At 37.6% G+C, this 25,613-nt stretch overlaps 1 protein-coding gene across 11 annotated transcripts in view; it reads right to left on the reverse strand.

Moving 5' to 3' along the window:
• The window catches only part of PPFIBP2 (PPFIA binding protein 2), a 95,334-nt gene that overhangs the window by 52,758 nt on the left and 16,963 nt on the right, over window positions 1–25,613 (reverse strand). For 9 of the 11 annotated variants that reach the window (XM_071455308.1, XM_071455309.1, XM_071455322.1 and 6 more), the window contains exons 2-3: window positions 24,042–24,139; window positions 10,093–10,307 (exon numbers count right to left, since the gene is read on the reverse strand). In XM_071455308.1, the coding sequence (XP_071311409.1) occupies window positions 10,093–10,307; window positions 24,042–24,105 (279 nt within the window). In that variant the 5' untranslated portion in view covers window positions 24,106–24,139. Of the gene's footprint in view, window positions 1–3,949; window positions 4,122–10,092; window positions 10,308–15,209; window positions 15,358–24,041; window positions 24,140–25,613 lie in introns of those variants that run through there. The other 2 variants (XM_071455312.1, XM_071455320.1) reach the window with 2 other exon arrangements.

Raw genomic sequence — 25,613 nt, forward strand, 5'->3', positions numbered from 1 at the left:
CATCCTTTTCCCCTCTGAAAAGTATTAAAAATGACAACATACCTTACTTCTACCTTGTTGCTTGTGGAGATCATGAGAAGGAGCCTTGGTTTCTGTTAGTCATTCTTCCTGATTAAAAGGTAAGTGTCTGAATTTTCTGCATCTTATCAGCCAGAATGTTGACAGCATACATTCCAGACAGTCACATGATCTCTGGGAGCCTGTCACCTGCATTCTGAACTTTACATCCTGCTTGAGCTTTGGCCTGAAACTCTCAGAAACCAGCTGAATGCAAATCTATTGCCCCAGATTTGCTTAGAATGCTTTTCCATTTCACTGGGAAAGCGGGTTAGCTTCTCTGGGCAGTGGGAAAATAAGGAAAACAAGTTGCACTCTCAGCATTGCTTCATCAGGTTACCACTGTATTTTTTTGTTATTTTCAGGAAATTCAGGTCTGTGTGTAGCTCTTCACTCAGCACCAGTTTCTGGCTCAGTGGAGAGCTAAAAACAAAGACACAAAAGCTCCCCCACTTCCACTACAGAACCACCACCTTCAAGTGTTACCCCAGAGAGAGGCTGATCCAGTTTTTGCTCTCTTGCCCCATCAAATTGTTTGTTTTCTCCAGTGCTGTCCCCAAAAGTAAAAGAACACACACATTATGGCAATACAAATGCAATGTAAGGCAGTAAAATATTTCAGGTTCGCAAAGTTTACATGCTCCATAAGCTGTATGATAACCCATCAGGGTTTATTTGCCAGTTCCATACTTCCATAGAAAACTGCCAGACTTGATTGGACTAAAAACTCCATTTGCAGGACACCAAAGGAGCCAGCCCAAGAACTTTTAGCACTTTTACATTTTTGTGCTGATACACAACCAACAAAGCCCACTCAGCTAAGTGAGCCATTGCTTTTAGCCAGCATGTCAAACACTTCAAACAAGGCTTGCAGTCTCTTTTAAATAGCAAACAAACATGCTGCAAGAGCTTTGAAACTGCAAGCAAAAATGCTTTAAATGATCAGCTACACTTCTCATGTCCCTCCATTCCACTGTGAAGAGCCAAGAAAACACCCAGAAATCCTCTTAGAACTGTGGAGGGAAAGGCACTGTCTGGTGTTTTTCCTCTTCTACCAACACTGAGCTGAAGAAGCACAGAGCTGTTTGCTTTTTCACCACTTTTCCTCCTCTTTCTCCCACCCAGCTAGGGTCCTATGGACACAAAAAATTATATTTAGTAGCATTGTTTTAGCAATTTTACATTTTATTTGTGATAAAATGTAGGTTTTGGTGCAGCCCAAATGCAAATGGTCAATCTTCTTCTTCTATTGTCTCTGAATCTCCTGGGAGATTAAAGGGCAAAGGAATTGGAGGAGTCAGAGCAGTCCTCCAGGTCTTCCTTTTCATCAATAACTTCTAGATTGTTCTAGTTTCAAATTTCAAATCCCATCAGCCCCTGAAAACACTAAGAGAACTTACACTTGCTCCCTTAGGCCAAGAAATGAAGTGTCCAGGTTTGCATCCTCCCAGCCTCGTCAGGGGAGCCCAGTGAGGATGGCCAAGCTACAAAAATTTACTAATTCCCAAGAATTATTATGTTGATTGTTAATAACGGATTCGATATTATTAAATTAATAATATTAATACTATTAAATTAATTAATATTATTAAGCAATAGATGAATTAATTGTTATATTAATTAACAAAATTATTATTTAGGTAATATTAGTAATTAAATTAATATAATAGTAATAATGATGATAATGGTGATAATGATAATAATCAACTTTTCCTTCATCTCTTCCTCTGCATATGTTTTTTTTAAATTTTGTTTTTTCCCCAATGCCAGTGTCTGGGCTGCTTTGGAAACAAAGGAATTATGACCAGATTTTAAATGGGAAAATGTTTTTAGTGTGCCAATTCACACGTGTTATTCTCATAGTGCAGAAAAACGTGAGGGCTTCCGAGTGAAAAAAGAAAGAGAAAATATGAGAATACTTGTGTATAGAGAAACTCAGGCCATTTGTGTTGAAGACAATGGAGGAAGAAATCCCTTTTTCATGGCAAAAATGGCTTCAGGAATCTAGATGAAGTATTTCCAGCAAGAAAATTTGTCTTAGAGTATTAATTGTGACTGACTGATAATTCTACGTGACAGAGAAAGGAGAAACTCTCGGAACAAAATTAAATAAATACACTGCATCCTGTAGATGAGCATGCTTGCTTTGCTTATGCTTGTGATAATTAAAAAAAATAAATAGTATCCTGGGAAACAGACAAGAAATAACATTTTGCAGATGCACAAACAAATAATCCTTTCCCAGCGTAAGACACACTCAATCCTAAGGCCTTAACTTGTTGATGAAAATCAAGAATCAGACTTGGCTCAGGGTTAGACAGGCTTAGATGGCCATTGGTTAACCCTCAACATGCTGGTGACTCCTGCAGCAGGTGCTGCCATCCCTGCAGCCATTCCCAGGTCACCTGTCCCCAGCACTGCCCTGTCCCCTCTGGTCACTGCTGGAGCAATGGGCAGCTCCTGGCTGGCACAGAGGATGGATTTCAGCTTCTGAGATGAAGTTACTGCCTGTTAACTCACCCACAGACATTTGCACATCCTTGGCAGTTTCACATGTTCCTCACCATGTGCTGAAATGCTTTGTCCAGCCCAAGCTCTATAAGAGCTGAGCCTTTTTTTTAAATGTAAGAAACCTGATTTCTCTGTTTTCACACAAAATCTAAAAAATATTTCCTACTTAACAGAGCATCAACATCACTATGAGCACTTCCCCAGTTATTTGCAGAGTACACTGGTGTGTAAAGAGAATAATTAAAGATATTTATTTTCATCCTACCACGCAACACATTACAATAAGTCAGGTTTAGTTTCCTGTCTCAAATACTTCAAAGCACTGCTGAAATTGCTGAAACTACTAAAGCTGCAACAAATGAGGATGTGAGACACTTGAAACAGGATATTTACCAAATATTTGCACACACACCAATACAATACCAGGTAGCAGTTTGCCTCTCCTCTCTATGATACACATCAGATTTTTCTTTTCTAAATTTCAGAATGGAAAGAATAGTAAAAAAATGCCCCAAAATAGAATAAACTGCAGATACACCTTTAAAAGTCCTTATTTCCGATAAGGAATAGACAAATATTCTTTTCCTTTTTTTTTCCTCAAGCATTTCTTTACTGAGGAGAATTAAGCCTGTTGTTTCCAACTTCTGGAAAAGAACAGGATGCCAAAATGTTTAGAAAATTTGTCCAAAATAATTTGGGCTTTTCCCATTTTTGAATGGTCACAAAAGCTGAAAAAATATTTAGTTTCGTGTTATTAGCATCACTAATCCAAAAAAGAATGAAATAACTTTGTTGTGGATACAATATTGCTATTTGTCATAACTAATAAAATTTAGCAAGTTTTAATAGGTCAACCTATCCATCCAAATTGTGTGAAATGTAAATAGGGTTTATAAAGAAAAATACTTCAAAGCTACGCCCTTCTTCTATTAGACAAATAATGCCTCCAAATCAATAGAGGGACTTTTTAAAATTAAATTTTGTCTTCAGTTTCTCTACGTAACCTCTAGACCTTTTCTGTCAACACCATTGTTTAAGGAGACAATTCCCCCTTATCAATCCTTCTGTTAATTACTTTATGAAAAACATTTTCCAATGTTTCCTGTAGCCCCACTTGAAAAATGCATTTATACCCCAGTGTTTGTTAAATGAATACAGTGCTTAACATTTAAATCAGTGAAAAGTATGCAGCTGGCGATGGTAGTGAGAGATCAGAAGGTGAGATGGAAAAGTGACTCCATGCATAGCATCAGACACAAAAGGAAAGATGAATTAATGGGATATTCAGCCACTTAGTGCAAAGGAAGGCACTGAAGCCAAGAGCTGAATGAGACTTGTACAAAAGAAACTGAATAAAGTGTATTTTTGAAGGATAACTTACAATTTCTGTACAAAATCATGGCTTCATACAGAGTATTTCACTGACAGCATCAAGGTGTGGATAGGCCATGTAGCTGAGGATTGCACTTGAGGGCAAACTTCATAGATGTCAGTAGAGTACCTTGAAATCTTGGAAAGCTAACACAAAATACAGTTATTTTATAATATTTATGATATTCCTGTTATAGCAGAAATATCACCTGTCTTCCATGAGTACACAGCCTCAGGCCATAACTCAATCCTGTTTAAGCACTTCTGCTCACTGTAGTTTAGGGTGGCTCTGTTAAATATTACTGATCCTTACAAGGGTGAAAGAAAATGACATTTTAAAGAAAGACATCTAAATCAGTCCTATCCACTGCAAAACTCTTTTAAACTTCTATCAGTTCTTCACGCAGAGGAGACCTTACTGCTTCTGAGAGCTGTTGCAGTGAGCAGTCAGTCAGAGGTGATGGGGTTGGTTCCCAGACAAAGTAACCACAGAACTTTGGAAAAATGAGGTCTGGTTAAGAAAAGTTCCATGCAAGCTCTGTAGACCAGCAGTACCACTGTCTCCAAGGCATTCTCTGGTTTTCCTAAATGGCTGAACCCATGGAGGGCACCTCTCTGCTGGCTCTGGTGTCCTGTGAATTGCTCTGAAACACCTGAGGAGCCCCTGAGAGGAGCAGATTTTCCAGTTCAGGCCTTCCTTGCATCATCAGTTCACTGAGAGGGAGGACTGGAATATTCAGCTTTCAGCTCTGAGTCCTTCTCAGGAAACAGAACCCATATAATGTTTCAAGCTGGCAAAAATAAACACGAACGCTTATGGAATGACTGCTTTTCTACACTGTCCCAAGCAGGCTCTGCTGCTCCCTTTACAATCCAACATGTGTTGATATCTCTTGGCAGTGGGGAGATGCAGCTATAAATATCTACATCAGGACTCCCAGCAGTCGAGTTCTGCAGTCAGATCTCCCAGAAGATAAATGACTTTAACTGGTGTTTCTCAGAATATGTTCCCTTCCCACTCAGCTGTTGCTGAAAAATGCTATTGATACTTTTATAAAAGCCTGTTTTCAAGTGCCTGGAAGCGCCCTGAATTCAGTCATTTTCTGCCTCTCCTCTGGATGGGTAATCCTGTGAAATGAATCTTGGACAAAAGTGAAATTGAGAGGCCAGTGATTAGGTTTCAGCAGAGCACTTTAACACATGCTTAAAATAAAACTTTGAAGTGACTTCCAAACTCCACAAGCTCCATCGAGTCAGAATTCTGAACTGGGCTTTACTGTTTTCACTCAAGTCTTTGTTAAGATACTGGGGAAAAATATTCCTTGATTTTAACCCACAGTGGAAACAATCTCTTTTGAACATTAATTATGAGCTATTAGCAACCAAGACTGTAAAGAATTTATCCTGTTTCTTGCTAAAAAGTCTCTGGTTTTACCACTAAAGAACAGATCCTCAAAAGAAACAAAGCACAGCACATATCATAAGGCAAACCACATATCATAAGGCAATTAAAAATTGCCTCTACCACATGTTCCTCTACTATTTCTTCTGCTCTTCTCTCCATTTCCTCAAACTGAGAATATTTAGAAATATTTTCAGAGTCAGGCTTCCACAAAACCTTTGAATAATCAGGAAAATACTAATGAGTTTTCAAGAATTGGCTTTCTAAGGCTCATTCTAAAAAGCTACATGATGGAGTGGTTTGCTTTAAGTATAGATGTTCCACTAGGAGGAAGATCATGTTTTGCAATCCTGAAAATGAGGCTTAAGGCCCATTGTGAGAACACAAGTGTTCCTCTTTACTCAAAAAAGGATTGCATAAAGGTGGATAGAATAAAACCCAGAATGAACGTGTGGAAATTCATTTAGAGTTATGAAATTGTAACTAAATACATCCTGTCACAGCTCACAAAGCCAAACTGTCACTGCAGCAGTTAATTTTTAATGCTGAAATTATTATCTGCTTTGTGACAGGTCACATGGTCACTGGCAATACTGAAATATTTAACAAGAAACATGGATACTATCCACAAATTTGTTTTGTACAAACTCTCCCAGATAATCCCTAGGTCTTTGTGTTGTTTTTAAGGCCAAAGAATTTACAATCATTAAGCCATGTAAAACGCTTCAGACATTCTCTTCAAGGTAAAAGTTTTTAATAGAATTCTTAAGTACTTAAAAGTCTATAATTGATTATGTTTTCTGCCATTTTAGGAATGCCAAAAGATTTGTGCAACTACAGCAACTATAAAATGCTCATTCCATGAGACACAGAATCTTTCTAAATTCAGTGTTAACTTTGTCAAACCTATTTCATCTATCTCAAAGCAGGGACAGAACAGTTACTGTGTCCAGTTATTCTGTAAACTCAGAAATCTGAATTGTTGATAGATCCCAGACCACAGAAACATGAAAAAAAAAAAGGCCTTTTAAGAAAGAACAACTTAGTTCAACAGATGCTGTGCCTTGATCTTAGAGGAAACACCAAATCACTCTTGGCTACATAAGAAAAAGGAATTCAGCAGCTGCTCTCCAAAGAGTTAATAGGAAAGGTAATATCAGGTATGAAATATGAGGCCTAAAGTTTTCCTATTCTAGACATCTCTAAATTTTTCCACATCTTTGGTATTCACACCTAGAGCAGACCGGACAAAGAATATTAAAGTTACCACTGATTTTAAAAAAATAGAATAAAATTAAATTAATCTGAAACATCACTTAGTGACATTTGATGCCTGATAAATTCCAGAGTTTGGTGCTATGGACCTGAAGGCAGGTGAGACCAGGTGTAGTACCTATAAACAGCAAAGAAACTTCCTGACTTGATCAGCAATAAACCCATGGGCTTCAAAGCTGGCCAAGGGTAAAACTCCACCGCCTTTATTTATTTATTTGGAGGTATAGTTCAGCACATTAAGTGGCAATTCCCAAAGCTGCAAAGCTACTTGAGTTATGAGTCCAAGGGGCAATTTTCTGCAGAGGTTATTTTCCCCATGCAGGTACAACTGATCTCTGAGTTCTGGATGTTACCCCAATAAAAACAGCACAAAGAATATCCAGCCACTTCCTGCCCTCTGAGCTGCAATCCCAAATCCTGCTGTGTTACAAACACAACAGGGACACCCACCCTGGGCCTCAGAGGGCTCTCAGGGCTGCTTTAGGTTGTGAAGATTGCTAATGAAGAAGGAGCACACCAGACAACCACTGGGACTTTTATCCTGTAATTTGCTTAAACCCAAATGCTGGCAGTCAAATGTGGCTGTTTGATAACATCCAGGAGGAATGACCCTCCAGTCCTCCTTCTGACCTCCCTTTCTGTGGTTTCCCAGCAAAGCAACACCAGGCAGTGGCAAAACACACATTCAAATTATTTTCAGTAGGCAGATTGTTTGTATTCTTGATTAGCCACGGCAGCTGAAATGATTTTTGATACAATTTTCGACCACACACTGAAGTGAAGGAGAACAACACACTTCTCTTGAAAGAAGCATACTTATCTGCTTTTAAAAACATGGAATGGCTTTTTGTATCTTTAGTTTCTAATGTGTGCCTAATCAGGATACGTTGAGAATATTTTTGGTGCCCGTTTGGGTAAAAGGTTAGAAAATGAGCAATTGCTGTAGTCTCTGAAGCTATTCAGTGACATGCTAGAGCAGCTCTCCAGCTGCAAAGGAAGGTGCATGGACCCCAAAAATAAATAGATGTGGAATTAATCACTCACAAAAGAGAATCCCTCTCCGTTTACAGCTGTTATTTAACCTGTAACAGCTCAAAACAATAAAATCTCAAAGGAATTGTTTCACCATCCACTGTTTGCTGCATACATTTCACATACAACGTTGGTTGCAATTCAAAGTACTGCTACTGATATTAAGCAATCTTTTATGTAACTTTTCAGTTGAATACAACAATTAAAATACACTCCAGTTATTAGCCTACACTTTAGGCAGAATGCTTAGAAGAGACAGTGGAGAATGTGCCACATCTGAGTGGGTGTTTTTTTTATGATACTGCAGCATTTCATAGAGTAATGATCATCAGACTGCCTTTGAGGCTCCCAGTGTGAATGGATTCACTGAGATGCAGAAATCTCATTCTTTAGAACTCACTACCTCAGCTATCCTGGCATATGACACATATTAAGTGCCATGTTTCATAGCTCTGGGCTGGAATGAAGGAAATTTCAGTGTGGGACACAACTATGAAATACATCTTTCATTACATTTAATGAGCTGAATTTTATCAGTTTTCTTCCACAGAAATCATATGTATGCTAGCAAATTTTATTTGCAGTTAAAAATAATTCAAGAAAGGTCTTCAAATACTAAGATTACTATCCATTTTCAATTAACACTCACAGCAGCTGTGCACTACCCTCCCTCGATGCAGAACAGTGCAGAATATTTTAAAACCAGTTATCTCTCCATGCTGCACTAGAGATACTCCAAACAACACCTTCCCTGTTTTCTTGGTTCTGCATCCAGACTGCCCAATTGCTTTGTCAAATGAATACTACTCTTGATACAGGTCCAGTTTTACTGTGAACAACACTGCAAATCTGGCTTTTATGCACTAAACTCATCTCTTAGCTATCATAAAGATTAGAAAAATAATTAAAATTTCTGCTGAGGCAAGCATTCGGTAAGAGCTGGCCTAAGGATATCTAAATCCAAAATCTAACACTGTACATGCAAATTAAACATTGCCTACACCTTTAGCTTTCAAAACTGGGACCAAATTCTCATTCCTTTCTCTCATATGGGCCCAAACAGGATTTTCCTGCACTCTGTGAAGAATGCCAGGGAGCAAGCAGATGACAAGCTCAAACAAACAAAACAAACTGGGGTTACAGCCAGCATTGGCAGCCCCAGCAGATCATAAACACCAAACCAGGGGCCACAGGCAAGGTTCCATGAAAGTCATATGCACTGACAAAGCCAGAAGGAAAACCATTAATCCAGGAAAATTTCTGGAGCTGGGGAAGCCACAGGTAGGTTTTACTCATGAGGATCCCACCAGTCCCTGGCAGTGGGAGGTTTGGGGAAGAGGAATCTTGTGTTTCTCTTCCTTTACACCCAGGGAATCTCTTCTTCTGAGGTCTGTCTCAGGACCTGCTCCTCACCTGGAAAACCTCAGCCTTTTCCTTGCAGTCAGATGTTTATTCCCCATCTATCCCAAGAGGAATGTCTCCCCTTTACAATCAAAGACTTTCCTGCATTTCCTGCATCCTAAGACTGTAGGTCCTAGGACACAGAAATAACTTCTGCACCTAAAGTAGCTTTTATCCAAACTGCTAATGGATCATTTAATGCTAATATTATTCCCCATGTCAACCAGTTTTTGAACAAAGATGATACTTGGTCTCTCATTTAATGAATGATTAATTTTACTCATAGCTCTTGGGAAAATTGAAATAATACTAACCAGGTTTTCTTCTTTTATTCATGAGGATCCCACCAGTCCCTGGCAGTGGCAGGTTTGGGGAAGGGGAATCTTGTGTTTCTCTTCCTTTACACCCAGTAAGTCTCTTCTTTTCAGGTCTATCTCTTCACCTGGTAAACCTCAGGTTTTTCCAGTGTAGCCAGAGGTTTATTCCCCATCTATCCCAAGAGGAATGTCTCCCCTTCAGAATCAAAGGCTTTCCTGCATTTACCCCCCCCCGCTCTGGACATTTGTAATACTGATAACCAAGGCAATGCAGCAAGGAAAAGGAAATGAGGATCATCCTGTCTGGATCTGTCCCTTCAACAGACAATGCCACTCTATTCTAAACTGACAGTTTACAAGTTAGAAGTTTTGTAAATAGTTATAAATTTTTTATCTCCAGCAAGAAGATAAAGCAAACAAAATATATATTAAAAAAAAAAAAAAAACCAGCCACAGAAAAGGCAACTTTTTTGTACTTCATTTTTACTATCTCTTCTCTCCCCAAAGGACAAAATAAGGTCTTTTATCAACTTCTTCTACTCCTAAATCTGCATTGCTTTAGAAATCAGTACATAAAGCAGTGATATCCTCAGCTGTTATTGCTCACCACCCTCTGCAGTTCTCTAAGTATGCAGATATCATTTTTTATGGAGATTATTTAAGCATGGAAATACTTGACCCAACCCTGTTTGCAGGCAAAATGGAAAAGCTCCAATAAAAACTCACCAGGTTCTCCTCAAACCACTCTCGCAGACACAGTGCTGTGGCCCCTGGGATTTGGTTCCTCAGAGCTTCTTTCTCCTGAGGGTCCTCCAGCATCTCCAGGGCCATCTTCAGATCTTCCAGGAGGTGCAAAATTTGAAATGTGCCCAGGTACACTGATGGAGCAGGTGACACAATATCATAGCCACCATTAGCATACTCTGTGGCTGACTTTGTGCCTAAAGAAAAACAAAGTGAGGAGAGACAATAATGTCATATAATTTCTTTGGAGGTGGCAAATTAATTTTATACCTACCTTTGTAGGTACTGTACACTACAATATATGGACTTGAGAATGATAAGTTTCACTCCAGGCTGAAAACCTTCATTTCAGGCTTAGAAATACCTGAATTAGTCTCTAGAGAAATCATGAAATCTGGAGAACCAAATGCAAGAGGTTTGTACATGCATATCAAAAAAGATTTTTGACCTAGATCACGTTTGCAATGTCAAAATTATAAATTCCAAAGCTTATCCCAAATCACCTGTAGTTTTCCACAGTTGCCATGAGATGTCACTAACTTCTCAGCTACACCACTGAAAGTCCCCACACTGCAAAGTAATGAATGACTGATGCAGCTCTCTGACAAGAAATTGGGATCTAAATACATCATGTTACCAGATCTAGAAAAACATAAATGACCATGAGAAGGTTTAGAACTCTCCTACAGAGAACAACACCCAAAAAGGTAGCAATAAAAATAGCAAATGAAACTTTTCTAGCTTTATAAATTACAAAAAGTTCTTTAAATTGCATTGTCTCTCTCCTTCCAGTCCTCCAACACCAATATTATTTTTCTCAAAAATAATAGGCACAAAAAACCATAATTCAATTATGGAACTATTATAAATTTTACAAATTCTAATATCTCCAAAACTTATTTTCTTAGTACCCTGTGTGTTTCAATGAGATGCACAGTAAAATAAATTCTCTTTTCTCAGTCCTGAATTTCAGACCTTAATTTAATTTAATATGCCTCTGTATCTTTAAGAAGCAGTCAGGTAAAAAATATCTATTTGCTCTACTTTTAAACTTTTTATTTACAATTCATTGCCTCATGTATATAATAGATTGTACACGTCTTCACTCATGTTCTCTCTAGCATAAAAAAAAAATCACAATTTCCCTTCTTATTTGATGTAATGGGAGATTTTTTTTAGGTTTTTGATCATTCACATTGTACTGGCTCCACATAGCATTTAGTATTCATTAGAAGACTACATAATTGATGCACACAAAGGGATTTTAATAATCTTGCTGTTATTCTTTTTACTCCTGTGTTCAACATAGTTCATGTGTTAGTAACGAAGGGAACAAAAAAATCTTTGACAATGACCTTCTAAATTCATTTTTCCCCTGAGCAGATGTATCTAATGTGATGTAAAAATGTATAAGGAATTCAGATTTTCTTCTTGAATGCACAGTACCTCACATTATTCAGTTTTAGTTTGCCTGCTGTGGTCATTTATCTACCATGATCTGGGCACTGCAAACTATGCTTGAACCCAGTGTTTTATTTTACCTGCAGCCTGATACACATCTCATGAATACACCAACACTGGAGGTCCTAGGACACAGAAACAACTAAAGTAGCTTTTAATCAAACTGCTAATTGATCAGTTAATGCTAATATTATTCTCCATGTCAACCAGTTTTTGAACAAAGATAATACTTGGTCTCTCATTTAATGAATGATTAATTTTACTCACAGCTTTTTGGGAAAATTAAAATAATATTAACCAGGTTTTCTTCAAAAACTCTTTCAATCACCCAAAGTAGTTTGTCATGTCTTTGCAAAAAATTTTGTGGCTTGAATTCCACCATACAATCCATGTGGGGGTTTTTTTTGACAGTTTTAAATAATGAAAAGCCCTTCCTGGAAATTTTTCAAGGCTCTCTAGCAGGACTTTTCTTTTTTTATTTTGGTAAAGCAACAGTCATTTTCACTACTGGAGCATTTAATATTACCCTCATCTCTTTTCTGACTCAGAATATTCTGTTCGATCCTGTGGACCTCTGCTGCTTATGAGTTTATTTTAATACCTCAAGTGCAAGATCTCATCTTAATTTCTGGCCAAGACCATGTGCAAGATAAAGTTTCTTCAATATCCGGTGCTCCAGGGCTGCTACAGGAGACAACCTCACCCTGTAAACCAGCCTTGGCTTCCTGAATTACTTCCTTTTCAGGGGAGGATCAACTGTCTGCTCTGCAGGACTTGTGTTCTCTAACCCCTAAATGACATTTTCTTATGTATTTCTATGCTCTCAGCTACTCAGGCCAGCTTGTTTCTGTACCTTCCTAATGTAGATCAATATTAAACTATTAAACTAAAAATAGCAGATTTCCAAATTGAGTAAGGGGCCATTTGGATCATATAACCAATGCCATCTTTTCATTCAGCCAGAGAGGTTTGTTCCATTCTGAGAGATGCACACACAAACTGATAACATGACCCTGACTTCTTAAGTAGCATTGATTCCTTGGTTATTGTGCCATTTCTCACTCTTTTGGGAAACTACATGCCAATATTTCCTTTTTCCTTAGCAAGCACTTTTCACCCTAGAAAATCAGACAGGATTCAAAGCTATTTCAAAATCAGCTGTGGTGGCTACCCTTCCAATGAACTGGCAATTCAGAATATTTATGGAATGGGAGAAATTGAAAGGAGCATTCTGCTATAGATTTTTTCAAGCTAGTTTTATGAATATTTTTTATTTATAGACAAGAGAAAAAAACAAAACTCCACCCAATCCAAACAAAACCACATAAACTTACAGACCCACAACAAATACTTCAGGTGTGAAAAAAAAAAGCCAAGCTAAATACAATTTAAAGCAGCTGTTCAGGAGTTCAGTTGATTGTACTAGGTAGATTATACAGTCAAATAAACACCTCCATCAAATATACCACTGTGACTTCCTCCAGGACAGTATTGGTAACACCTTTGTTCACCAGCCCAAGTGACTCACTGTGTATCACCCCTTGCCTCAATCCTTGCATTATCATAGCTACAACACTCCTGGCAGCATCTGCTTTCCACAGCAAACCATCCCAGGTGATGCAGGAAATTTCAGTTGATATTATATAATTTCAGTGATATTATATTAATTATATTATAATAATTACATATTAACTTTATATATTATGTGATATTAGTGATATTATATTAATTATATTATGTTAATTATATTATAATTGTATAATGTCAGTGGTATTCACACATTTCATCGTGCCTTCATTTGATTTGCCTTTACCAAAATACCAGGGAAAACAACATGTACACACAGGGACTGCCATGTTTAAGAAACTGATTTTATAAAGGATAAAATTTCTAAAGTGCTGGAGCACAGGCAGAGCCAGCCAGGAATTCTGTGATTTCCTGAGACTGGGCATGCTCCATAGGCATCCTTGAGCTATCCCAAGCTCTTCAACTGACAGTTCAGACTGGCAGAATTCTCTTCATCCTCACATTTTGCAAAATGCTGAATTACTTTAAAAATGGTTTGCTATGGATTGCTAACGTGGTCCCTTTTATTCTTCTAGCTACAATGGAAAATGGAGAACTCCTTTGAATGCAACAAATAATGCACTTTTGGTACTAGGGACAGAAATGCAAAAATACAGAGCCCAACTCAGCATTTTAATTCAGAAAACTTCCTGATTTAATGCTAAAATTCAAATGAATCACAGGCTTGCTTTTCTTATTTGCTTTCCATGTAGTTTCATATTAAGTAGGATTGCACTGCTCACCAGAAGAACACACCCTGGAAAACAGAAGTGTGTAGGAGTAAATAATTGTATTTCTTTGCCTTGCTTTAAACCTTGGCATCATTGTGCTGCAAAGTACATGAAGTTTTAGCACCAGACAGTAAGAATTTGGATATTATTGCAGATTATTGAAAATAAAAAGAAAAAGAGATGCCACACAACATTATTTGTTACCAGCATTCTCCACCATTAACAGCTGTCTATATCTGCATAGCTTTATCATAAATAACTGAAGAGGGGAAGAATGCAGTTCAAACATCAGAATTTTATCAATACTCAGGAAAAATTATTAAAGTTTTGAACTCTTGCAAAAGGACTAATTTTTTTTTTTTCAGCAAGTCACAGTCTTCCTTTACCTCACTTCTTTTTCCAGGGGTAAACAGGACACAAGGGAATCTTTTGTCATTAAGTTTATATAATACCCAACACTGTGGTTTCCTAGTGTACTCCTGGAACACAATTATTCATCATGAATGTTCACTTTAGAAGAGCAGGAAAAAAAAGGAAGAAAGGGAGAAAAAGTGTTGAAACTGAGACGTTCCAAGTAGCTCCCTCCTGGCCTCCCCAAACAGACAGTGAGTGAAGGAGGTTAAAGGCAGCTGCACATTACAGGTAGGCAGAAAGAATAAAATAAGTAATGAAACAAGAAAAACAACTTTTAAGTTACTCATTTCTCCCACCCTGACCGTGCAAGAACATTTTTTCTCTCAGAGTTCCTTGCAATTAGCAGAATGGCTTCAAAGAAACATTCCTTTTGGGCAAATACATAACCTATTCAGAAAACAGCACTGCCAGTAGCTTCCAAAAATAAGTTACCAGGCACAAGTAAAGAAAGAGGTAAAAGCCCTGCCAGGTTGAAAACCCCTCTCCTCAGCCCATGTGGTGTGCATTCATCCTTCACACAGCTTCCACCTCTCCTAGCAGTAGATGTTGTGTCTGATCTCTCACTTTCCCTTGCATCTTAACTTCTGATCCCCTGCATTCATCCTTTTCATCTCAATTTTTTCATTCTCGAACTGGCTGAGTTTGAAAAAAAATTTCCAGGTAATGTACAACTCAACCATCAGTGGTTAAAAAGAGATTTTCCTAAGAATGCTGGCTCCTTTAGATCACAAATCAGCAAAAAACAACAAAAGCCCCCCAGCAAACACCAAAACCTACATCTTTGCTGGATAAGGATGACTTTCTATAAAGCTGAAAATAATAATGAGTAACAATATTGACATCTGACCAAAGTGGTTAGAATAAAGTTATAAATATACCTTTCCTCTGGCCTTTCAATCATTACACTGCTAGAGAACACATTTTTACCTGAATTTTTACTTAGTGAGCATCTAGGTTGTCCAAGTTCTTCCTCCCTCCTTCAAGATTACACAGTGCAATTTTCTTTGAAGCACAAGTTTTCTTTTCCTCAGGAAGACAGCCTTGAAAATGTGAATTTATGTAAACTAGCAGTAAGGGCTGGACAGGACATATTTCAGCCTCCTGGTTCCTAAGCCTCCTGCAGAAGGAGTGAAGAGGGAGCTCACACAACTCTTTCTTCCCATACTGTGATGCAGAATACATCACAAACTGTGTGTTTTGAATCACAGCTTATATTAACTTCTCCTCAAATTTCTGCTTTTAGATCTTTAACTACAGGGAAAAGTAACTATTAAGCTGGATTAGCAGGAAGCCCTAGGAAAAAATTTCCAAACCTAAAAACACTAATGACCACATTCAGATGAGAGCTTCACGCAGCTCAGGTGATTTTCAGCGGAGCTCTGCCTACAATCACACACAGAATCTTTCAGACAATTTCCAAGAACTGTCTATAATTTCTTATGCAAATTATAGGTGTAATTACTCAGAACTTCTTTCCTACAAGCTTCTAGACGCTGAGCTGTGATGTGCAGCACTTTTAGGGACTGCACACACAGCTACAGCAAAGAAAGTCTCTCCTACCCAGAAACACAAGCTAAGCAGCCTGGTGAAAAAAAAGGAGGATGGATTATGCAGCTGTGATGGAGGTTTGGGGCTAAGTCTCCATTGAACAGGAAAAACAGGATCAACACATTTATTAAAGAATAAAAAATACTTGCAAGAATTTTCTCTCTCTTTTTTTTTTAATTACACATGAAAAAGGAGTATATTTAGGGCCAGTTAAACCATTAGTCTAAGTAAAACAGTGTTTTTAGCACAAAATCTGTAATTGTTTGTAATAAGCAGTAGTAAGATCATTCAGTTTGTGAGGAAGTGAAGGAAACTTGTTTCATTAAGATTACGCAGTTTTGACTTTTGAAAAGACTCTTGAATCAATTTCATTAGCTTAAAGGAAGAAGTGGACAAGATACAATTTTGAATTTAATGATACCAAACTCCTTTAAATTTAAATCTTAGCAATCTGACCACTTGCCTGTTAAAGAACTGACTCACTCATGTACTGCAGAACAGATCACATCATACAAACTACAAAAGGACCTTTGTGTCTCAGATTTTCAGTCCCGTGGGGTTTTGGCCATCATGGTTTAACTTCCTTTCTTTGCCACATGTTGTATCTGCAGCTATTTACATTTCTGTTTCTTTTCAGTCCTTCCTCAAAACTCAGTAAAAACAGCGTTGATGTGTGGAGTTTATTTGGTGTAATTGCAAATGCATTGCTACAGTTTGGTAAGTTGGTGTTAAGTGTCTAGGACACTACAGCATTTCTGCTGTTTTATACTAAAAAAACCCTATCTCTTGTAAGGAATAAAAAATTTAAAGTAGCATATTTAAACTGTAAGTACTTTTCCATTTTGAATTAGTTTTAACTCCCATTTTCAAGAAAACTTCTAATTTTGTGGTTTTGCTGGAAAGGTAGAAACAGTTGCAAAGGAAGTTAAAGACCAATAGATCAGTAAATCAGTTTGACTTGTACCTTCAAAGGACCCTACAGCAAACAATTTTAAACACCTGTTTTTTAGATAATAATTAAGTATTTATAGGAAAGATGCTCTCAGTGCTTTCAGCTCTGTAAGATCTGCAGTTCTGCCCTGTTTGCACAGGGAATCCATCAGTCCATCAGCAATTTTGAGAGGCTCCCCTGTCCATCCTGTGCTCAGAGCCCCATGATTTTGAGAAAGCGAGAATGGGAAGCATGTCTGGGGACAGCTGTAGTGACCTCTTGCAAAGTGAAGCACTCAAAATTGAGGAAATTCCAAAGGTCAGCTTGCTCTGGCGACCCTGGGGAAGGGATCAGCAGCCAGTCCTGTGTCACAGACATCTCTTATGGAAAATTCTTTCCTTAGGATTTTTCCTCCTGAGAAGCTGAGAGGCCTCAGGAACAAAATGTAAACATTGATTATCTGCTGCTGTGGAATGCAACAGGTGCATCTGGGATTGGTCTCATGTTGGATGTTTGTAATTAATGGCCAATCGCAGTGAGGTGGCTTGGACAGGGAGTCCAAGCCACAAACCTTTGTTATCATTCTTTTCTATTCTATTCTTAGCTAGCCTTCTGATGAAATCCTTTCTTCTATTCTTTTAGTATAGTTTTAATGTAATATAGATCATAAAATAATAAATCAAGCCTTCTGAAACATGGAGTCAGATCCTCGTCTCTTCCCTCAACCAAGAACCCCTGTGAACACCGTCACAGTCCTGCACAGGCATAAAGCAGCATGCAAGGTGCCCTGATTTTCACATGCTTTTAAAACAAAAATGCACCTAGACATTTATGCAAAGTCTTAACCTGAAGGCGACAGCATGCGTAAAAGTCTTAAATAGCTGGTTATGGTAACAAATGGCTGTAATGGTTATTCAAGTGTGTACATTTGTTTTAGGTGTTGTTAACAAAATTAAAGGCAAAGGCACAGAGAGCTGGAATGAAACAGGAAGAATTGAGTAAATAGAAAAACAATGAACTGCTCTATTTTTTAAATGTTTCAAATATTTTTAATTGCTATAAATAGGTTATTGTTGATATCTGAGGAATTAACTAATTAGCTTTTCTGAAGTCAAGTATCTGAAAATAAATGTCAGCAGCTTAAACAAATTTTAAATGGTAAAAAAACCCCCACAAATTATAAACCATAAATATTTTGTTCATCTTTTTTGTTTCCTCCTTTAATATCCTGGATATTTAGAGGTCACACACAACTTTTATCTTTCCTTTCCCCTCAAGCCCTCATAATTCTTCACACAAAGTTTTTGGGAACTGTTATGACAGGAATTGATTTATTCCTCTATCAAAGACCTTGTTTCAAGTAATTTTCTATGTAATTTCCTTTTTCATATCTCTATTGCTGTAAGATCTATGCATAAACACACTGTAGTTAATGGTTAAAAAAGGCCACAATCTTATAACTTCACAAATGCTCACCTTAATGCATAGCAGTAACAAGATACATAAGTGCTCTAGGTATATTATTTCTTTTGTTCAGAAAAAATAGCCTAAATCATTGATTGAAAAATAACAGAAAATAAAAAGGAAATGCACTAATCATAACTGAAGCATAGTCTTTTAACACAATTGTAATTTATTTAGAAAATGCAAGAAAACCACTGCAACTGTTGTTGTCCACTTACTCTGAACTACAATGAAGGAAATTGTGTAGTATTTAAATTGTTCTGTTGTGCTCATCATTATTTTAAATAGTCAGTTCAGTGCTCTGAAGTGAAATTCCAAAGATTCTTACTATAAAGTTATACACCTTTACCATAGAAACCAAACTTTGAGTTTGAAAGTGTTGTGAACCTTGAATAGGATTTAAGTGATAAAAATATAAAACTGTTTGGAAGTTGAACAAACTGAAAAGAACAAAGAGAGGCTATTTTCTAGCCATTCTACACAGTCCCAGGTGTGCCCATCAGCTGCACGTCACCCAGCATGGATTTCAAATGAGACCCACCAGCACCTCCCCAACACACAAAAATAGGATTAAGTGCTCTCTGTCCGGTTTGCACAATTTCAATCCCTCATGAAGCAGAACAGAGGTGTCCATCCTCCTCAGTTCAAGTGCTGTGAGACTTGAATGAATGCTGTGATGACATGTGGCTATTCAGGGGTGAAGGATGAGTCACCAGGAAATATTGTGATTTCCTTTTATTTATCTAGGAACCCAGTGAAAACTCTGTTCCACAGAACCTAAAGCCCATCCAAAGGAGTTCAAGTGAGTGGCGTACTCTTTTTTTTCTGTAGAAACCAAGTTCTAATCACTTATTAGAGGTGATTTAATAATCCCCACTAACAGCTCCTCCTTCAAATTCTGGCTGGTAAATCCCACGAGGAAAATACATTAAACTTGAACTAAAAGCCTGTTTATCTCTGAAGTACAATTTCCTCTGGAGGCTCGTTTTCCAGCAAGGCTGTGGGCAGCAGCCTTGGGTGCTGGGTTCCTAACACAGCAGCCAAAGCCATGAGCTGAGCACCAACATTCTGCCAGCTCAGGAGAGGGGAATTCAAACATGAATACTCCTTGCTCAACTTTTTAAGTGCATTTACTTTTTCATCTTTCTGTGCTAATACTGAAGCATGGATATGGACACATGTGATTACACATTTAACTTTCTCATTATTTTCCAGTGAGCAATAATTGCAGGAGCTCTGGTTAAAAGGAAACTCACTAATTACACTGATGACTCAGTGAATTTGAAGAGACTGTAGCAAACTATATTGTAATGGGAGTTTTTAGATTTTACAATTAATGGTCATTAATCACAAAGGGAAATAATGGATTTACAAACTGATTATGGAGAGAAGCAGTTTGATATAAAATATTTGTAAAATAAAAACTGTATTAATTTGTTATGATATATTGCAAAGAAAAATAACCAAAATCTACAGTCCTATGAAGAAACACATCTTAATAAATGGATACAAGCTGAATAAAAGGAGAAGTAATGACTTGGTTAAAGCTCAGAGGGAAACAATGCCAAAGTCACACACCTTAAATGAAGAATGAGTAGATGGATCTGATATATGGTGCTTTTTTTTAGAGGAAGCCTCTGTTTGGAGTGCAAGTCACTCCAGCTAATGGCTAAGTGATGTGCATTGACAATCACATTAGCCCTTTTTGCTATTTTAGTCAAATAAGGCTAATCATTTAGCGTGCCTAATTTATATAGCTATGAGGGCGGGTTATCAGTACAGATGTACCGAGGCATAAAAGACTTGGGAACACTGACCTATCTGTCAAATTTGATCAGGCCCAGTGAAATTCAATTTGTTAATCTTGCCTCACAATCCTCCCCTCATGCAGTCTGAGCACTAATAGGTTTTGTGCTGCACTGAGAATGAGCACAGGCTGCAGTGAGACTTCTTGGCTGGATTAATCAGTATCATGCATGGGAGATGTTAACTCCTGGAGCAAGGGGTAGTGTCAAAGACATATTTTATGAAAAATCCTTTTGCCAGGATCTTTTCTCCTGAGATACTGAGAAGCTTCAGCTTCTCCATATTTTGCTGCTTTGAAATGTGATTTTGAGAATTGTTTACCCAGCATGTGAAATTGTTTTTACTTGATGACCAATGACTGCCACCTGTGTCGAGGCTGTGAGCAATCACAAGATTTTATTATATTATTTTATTAATAGAAGGAATAGAATTCCTTCTGTTCCTTGCTAGCCTTCTGATGAAATCCTTTCTTCTATTCTTTTAGTATAGTTTTAATATATAATTTTCTTTAATATAATATATATCATAAAATACTAAATCAGCCTTTTGAAACATGGAGTCAAGATTCTCATCTCTTCCCTCGTCCTGGTACCTCTGAAAACACCACCACAGGGTAGGACTTCTAGAATTGGAAGGCTAAAAGTGCAAATCTGTAAGTACTTGTGATATATATTTGCATATACCCAGTTCTTACCCTAAATGGCCACAATCCAATGTTTTATTGATAATGAAGAGAACAAAAGAAATGAGGGCTGATTAAAGAGATAGGATGCTCCCTTTTTGCATGTGTACATATACATTTATTCTCAAGGTTCAAAAATTAAACAATGTCAGATATACATCACTGGACTTCCAAATTCTCTAAAATGGAATTAATGCTCACTTTGTGCCTAAAGATGAAGTTTCTGAGGTCAAGAGAAGCATGTGGCTCTCCCAGTACTCACTCAGGCCTCACTGCAAAAGAAAATGTCATTTTTATCAGCTACCTAAGTTCACCTAAGTAAACTTAGGTCTTTGAATCCTGGAGATGTCCATAGATTCTGGATACAGTGAATTGAAATAGCACATGCTCTTAAAAATGACTTTTTGCTGTTTCCTGTCAACTCTAAGAGCAGCTACATTTGTACAGATGATTTTTCCCATGTTTGAAGCTCTACCTGGATGGGATGTTTGACAACAAACCCAGATGTTTTCTGCATCAAAAACAATATTCAAATCATTTTGGCTTGGCAATTTGACCTTATCAATATGACAGCTGAACCTATTTTTAAAGTGAGCTTGGAGAGTCATTATCTGGACACGATTTCCCAATTCTCCACTGATTTGAGGCTTATCAGCTGTTGCAGACTCTGGGATGACATACAGTGTTTTAATGCTTGATAATTCTCTAATTTCACATGAGTTATTGTGTATATTATTTAAATAATTTCTAATTGCTGTCAGCTTGTTTACTACACACATTGTTTTGCTCTGATGTTTCTCCATGCTTGTAACTAAAGGATGTTAGAAAAATTCACTATAGTATTAGAGTCATCCTTTCAAAGGAGTTTTCTACCTTGTATTTTCTCTCAACACCATACAGGACAAGAGACCATTCCTGTTTTTCAGTCCCTGCCCAAATTGCATACAGAAGCTTACTGGATTGAATTAGGGATAGTCAAACTCGAATTATCATTCTGTGCCTCAGTTTCAGACAAATTGGGAAAACAGCTGTATCCAACTATAGACTCCAGCAGATCTACTTGGTCCTTCAATCATGCCATAATATTCAAGAAATTGTTCTGGAACACACAGAACATTGGCTAGAGGACAATGACAACAGACTTAACCTGTCCTAAAAAGTTTTATCTATTCCTGGCAATAGAAAATAATAGAGAAAAAAGGTCAACAACCTTTCCAAACAACTGAGTTTTTCCCTAAGTATAGGAATAAATCAATATGTTTCTTTATTAGTACAGGTAGATATAACACTGAAATCATATGGGAAGCATTCAATTAACATCCATGAGGCTTGACAGATGCACTGTCTGGGAAATATTTTGTTTTTTCTCCCATTAGATATCTTTATATAAGCCTGTTCTCAATGTTATGCTGCCTATCAGTGGACATCAGACTGAAAATATAAGGAATGCAAAGTCACAAAGCCAACCCTCCTGGAGAGGTTGCTCATGACCACTGTGGAAATAAACCCCACTTGCCACTGGAGTTTATTTATGCCTGAATCTTTTTACTTTAGGGCTTGCTCACGAGCACAGAACAGCTGTGATCAGCTGATTTCCAGGGAACAGTTCTTCCAACATCTGCGCAAGTGCTCTACACCACCAAGACACCCAAGTGATGGGGGTAAAAGTGATGTCATTTGAAAGCCTGGGAAAATTTAATTTTATTCCTTATTTATCAAGATAAAACCCTGAAATGGTATGGCACAAACAAACAATCTGAAAAAGGAGCAGGGAAAAGAATATTAAAATCAACCAACCAACCACTGAACCAAAAGAAAAGCTGTCTTCTGGCCTCAATTATTTTTCTGACATGAAATTTAGGAAAAAAATTTATTTTCTTAGGCTGTCATATATTGCTATTTAATCAGTTCTACCACATATTAGGAGGTTATCTTTCCATACCATGAAAAAACACCCAGCACTAAAGACCTTTTGCCATAGCCAGGACTTGGCTCATGACTGATGGGTCCTGGAAAAAAAAAATCTCTAATCTGAAAATCAATTTAAATAGAGTGACTCTTTTTTTCTGTCTAGCTTTTTCTGCAGAATGGAACCACCAGTACATCCATGATATTCCCCAGTGTGAGTGGAGCTGGGTATAAATCACCACAGAAGAGAGACACCAAGTTCCATTTGTGTGCAGGTGATGTCTGAGCACAGCTTCCATGGCATCCCAGTGGCCAAAAAGTATTGCAGTTCTCTAGTTTATGAATTATGGTTTGGGACTTGCTTTCCTTATTCTCTCCTTATACATCTGAGGGAAGTTCAATGCTTCCCTATCTATGGTGTTTTGTTAGGTGTGAAAAAATAAAATCTCAGTTACTTCTGTTGGTTAAAATCTTGTTAGAATAGGGTTTTGCGCTCAGGACAAGGAAATATATGTGTGATTTTTCCTATTTGCTTAGAACTTTTTCCATCAATGTGAAAAGTCACTCCAGTTATATCTATCCCAAATTCATATTCACAGTTCTGCGTATCTCTGCAGTCTTGCACATACAATAAAGTGAAGACTCATATGAGGATGCAAAAAACAAACAAACCAAACCCTAGTGATTGTTTAAACTAAAAAACCTGGATAGTGATCTAGCCTGATGGTGACATTTAAAGCCTCATATCAGTCTCTGGACAAAGAGCTCTCCTAGAAGAGCAGGAAGATCAAGGAGCAGCACAACTGCAGCTGATGCCATTGACTCCATCACCAGGGAAGAAGGCTCAGCTTGGGCGAGCCTATAAATCCCAATTTAGATTTATAAAGCCTTATTGAATTCTTTGCCATTGTGCAAAAGTGAGATCATGGCCCTACCCTGACACTCCTTTAAGGAGCTCCTGCTGCATGGTGTGTGAGCACAAACCCCAGGGCATAATAAAAGTTACGTATATTTTTATTTTTACATATTTTTATATATCTCTATGTGCAGGTCTTTGATGCAGTTATAAGTTATCCAGCTAGCCAGAAGACTTGGTGAAAACTTTTTAAACTCATATTGAAATACAAAACTAACATTTGGATGTTGCCACATGGCTGAGGATGTGTTTAAGTAAACATAGAGCATTAAAGCAAAGTAAACCTCTCTCACTTCAATGTTCACCTGTCTGAGGGGAAATTTTAGGGCTTATTTTACTTCCTTTATTTTGCTTTCAGCTTTCTCCACACAGCTATTGAACCAGAGTGTTAATAGTGAAATCTGCATCTCAGAGAACCTGATAAATTTGGAATAATTATTAAAAAGCAAACCAGACATAGTTAAATCTCAAGACAGTTTGCTGTAAAACAATGCATTGTTGTACCTGCAATGATGTCATCCATTTGCTCCAAAGCTGCTTCCAGCATATGACTGGCATCAGAAGCCATCCTGTGGGATTTCTTCAGATCTTTACTCCCTCTACTGAAAAGACAGAGTAAACCATATGTATTACACTAAATAGCCTGATGGCAAAATATATGTCACTGTCACATTATGCATTAGGCTACACAAACAAAACCCATGCTACAGCTTAGTAATGCAGCCTCGTGTTACAAAAATACAGCCCGATAATAAGAAAACTAAAAAAACTATTCCTGTTCTTGATAGATGACTTGGGAGTTCTGATTCTTTTTTTTTTTTTTTTAAGAGATTTTACTAAAACAGTCAAATGCAAATAAAGAAATCCCAAAGAATTTCAAATACTGGAAGCCCAAGATTCTCCTGCTCCTCATCCTTAACAATGGTTTCCTAGATTCAAAGTTCAGTACATTTCAGCCTTTTCCTATGTGGGGAAAAAAAGAGGATTGACTAAGATTCAATGAAGGAATGAAGACATGGGGCAGAACATGTCTTTCCTACAAGCAGAAATCTGTAGGAAGTCTGCTTTTTGATTTTTGCCTTAAGAGTAAAGAAAATTCTGAAATATTCAGTGTTTTCACCATCACCATCTCTTTCATGACACCAAAAATCCCATTTTTTCCTGTTCAAATAACCAAAATGCCCCAGGTATGAGTTCTCTGAATTTACTGCTGCTACATGTTACCACCTGACACTGGGGATTAAGAAAAAAAAAAAAAAAAAAAAAAAAAAAAAAAAAAAAAAAAAGAAGAATCCCTGCTGGAATTGGTGCTGCTGGACTCTAAGTCAAGCAGCAGCTGCTGCTGCCAAGAGATGACATTTCAAAGGGGAGAAGAATTTATGCAGTCCATTTCACTGCCAGTGAAAAAATCCCCTTTTGCACATCACTTCATGGCTGAGGCACGAGAGCAGTGCCCACACAGAGAGGAAACAGGGATGACTCCTGTGCCTGTGGCTCACAGGGCTCCAGCACAGCTCAATGCACCCACAGAGCCCACAAAGGCTCACAGTATTTTGATTTCTTCTCCATGAAGGCTGCAATTCAGTCTCTCAGCATTCAGTCTTTTTTTTCCACAGCGAGTTGTAAGAGCTGTGGTTGAAAACTGTGCCATTTTAGCAGCTGTCACCAAAGACACCAGTCTGACAATGGACAGAGGTATCCTTCAAATAACTCAGGTTGTGAGTAGGTGTAAATGCAATGGGCCTATGATTCCAATGCTACTGAAATGCCACAAATATGTGTTTATCATGGGATTACTTGTGCTAAGAAATCAAGCAGTTTACATTGAAATAAATATTACAATTAAAATTTGCACCATCCAACCAAAATTATTTTCTTCTCTTGAAAACTAAGAATCCTGAGACATGGGTTTTTCCTCAAAGAAATGGGTTTCCTCTTCAAAGAAAGCTAACTTATTAAGAACCTCTGTGTTATCAGCATCCTATGTTGATTCCAGTTAATGAAGATAACTCCAGGATCCAGACAGACAGAAGCAGGAATGAGTCAGGAACTGCAACATTCTCATTTGAACTCTGC

This window comes from Agelaius tricolor, unplaced genomic scaffold, assembly GCF_023055355.1.
Source record: "Agelaius tricolor isolate 1412-34295 unplaced genomic scaffold, bAgeTri1.0.p SCAF_46, whole genome shotgun sequence".
Classification (NCBI taxonomy): domain Eukaryota; kingdom Metazoa; phylum Chordata; class Aves; order Passeriformes; family Icteridae; genus Agelaius; species Agelaius tricolor.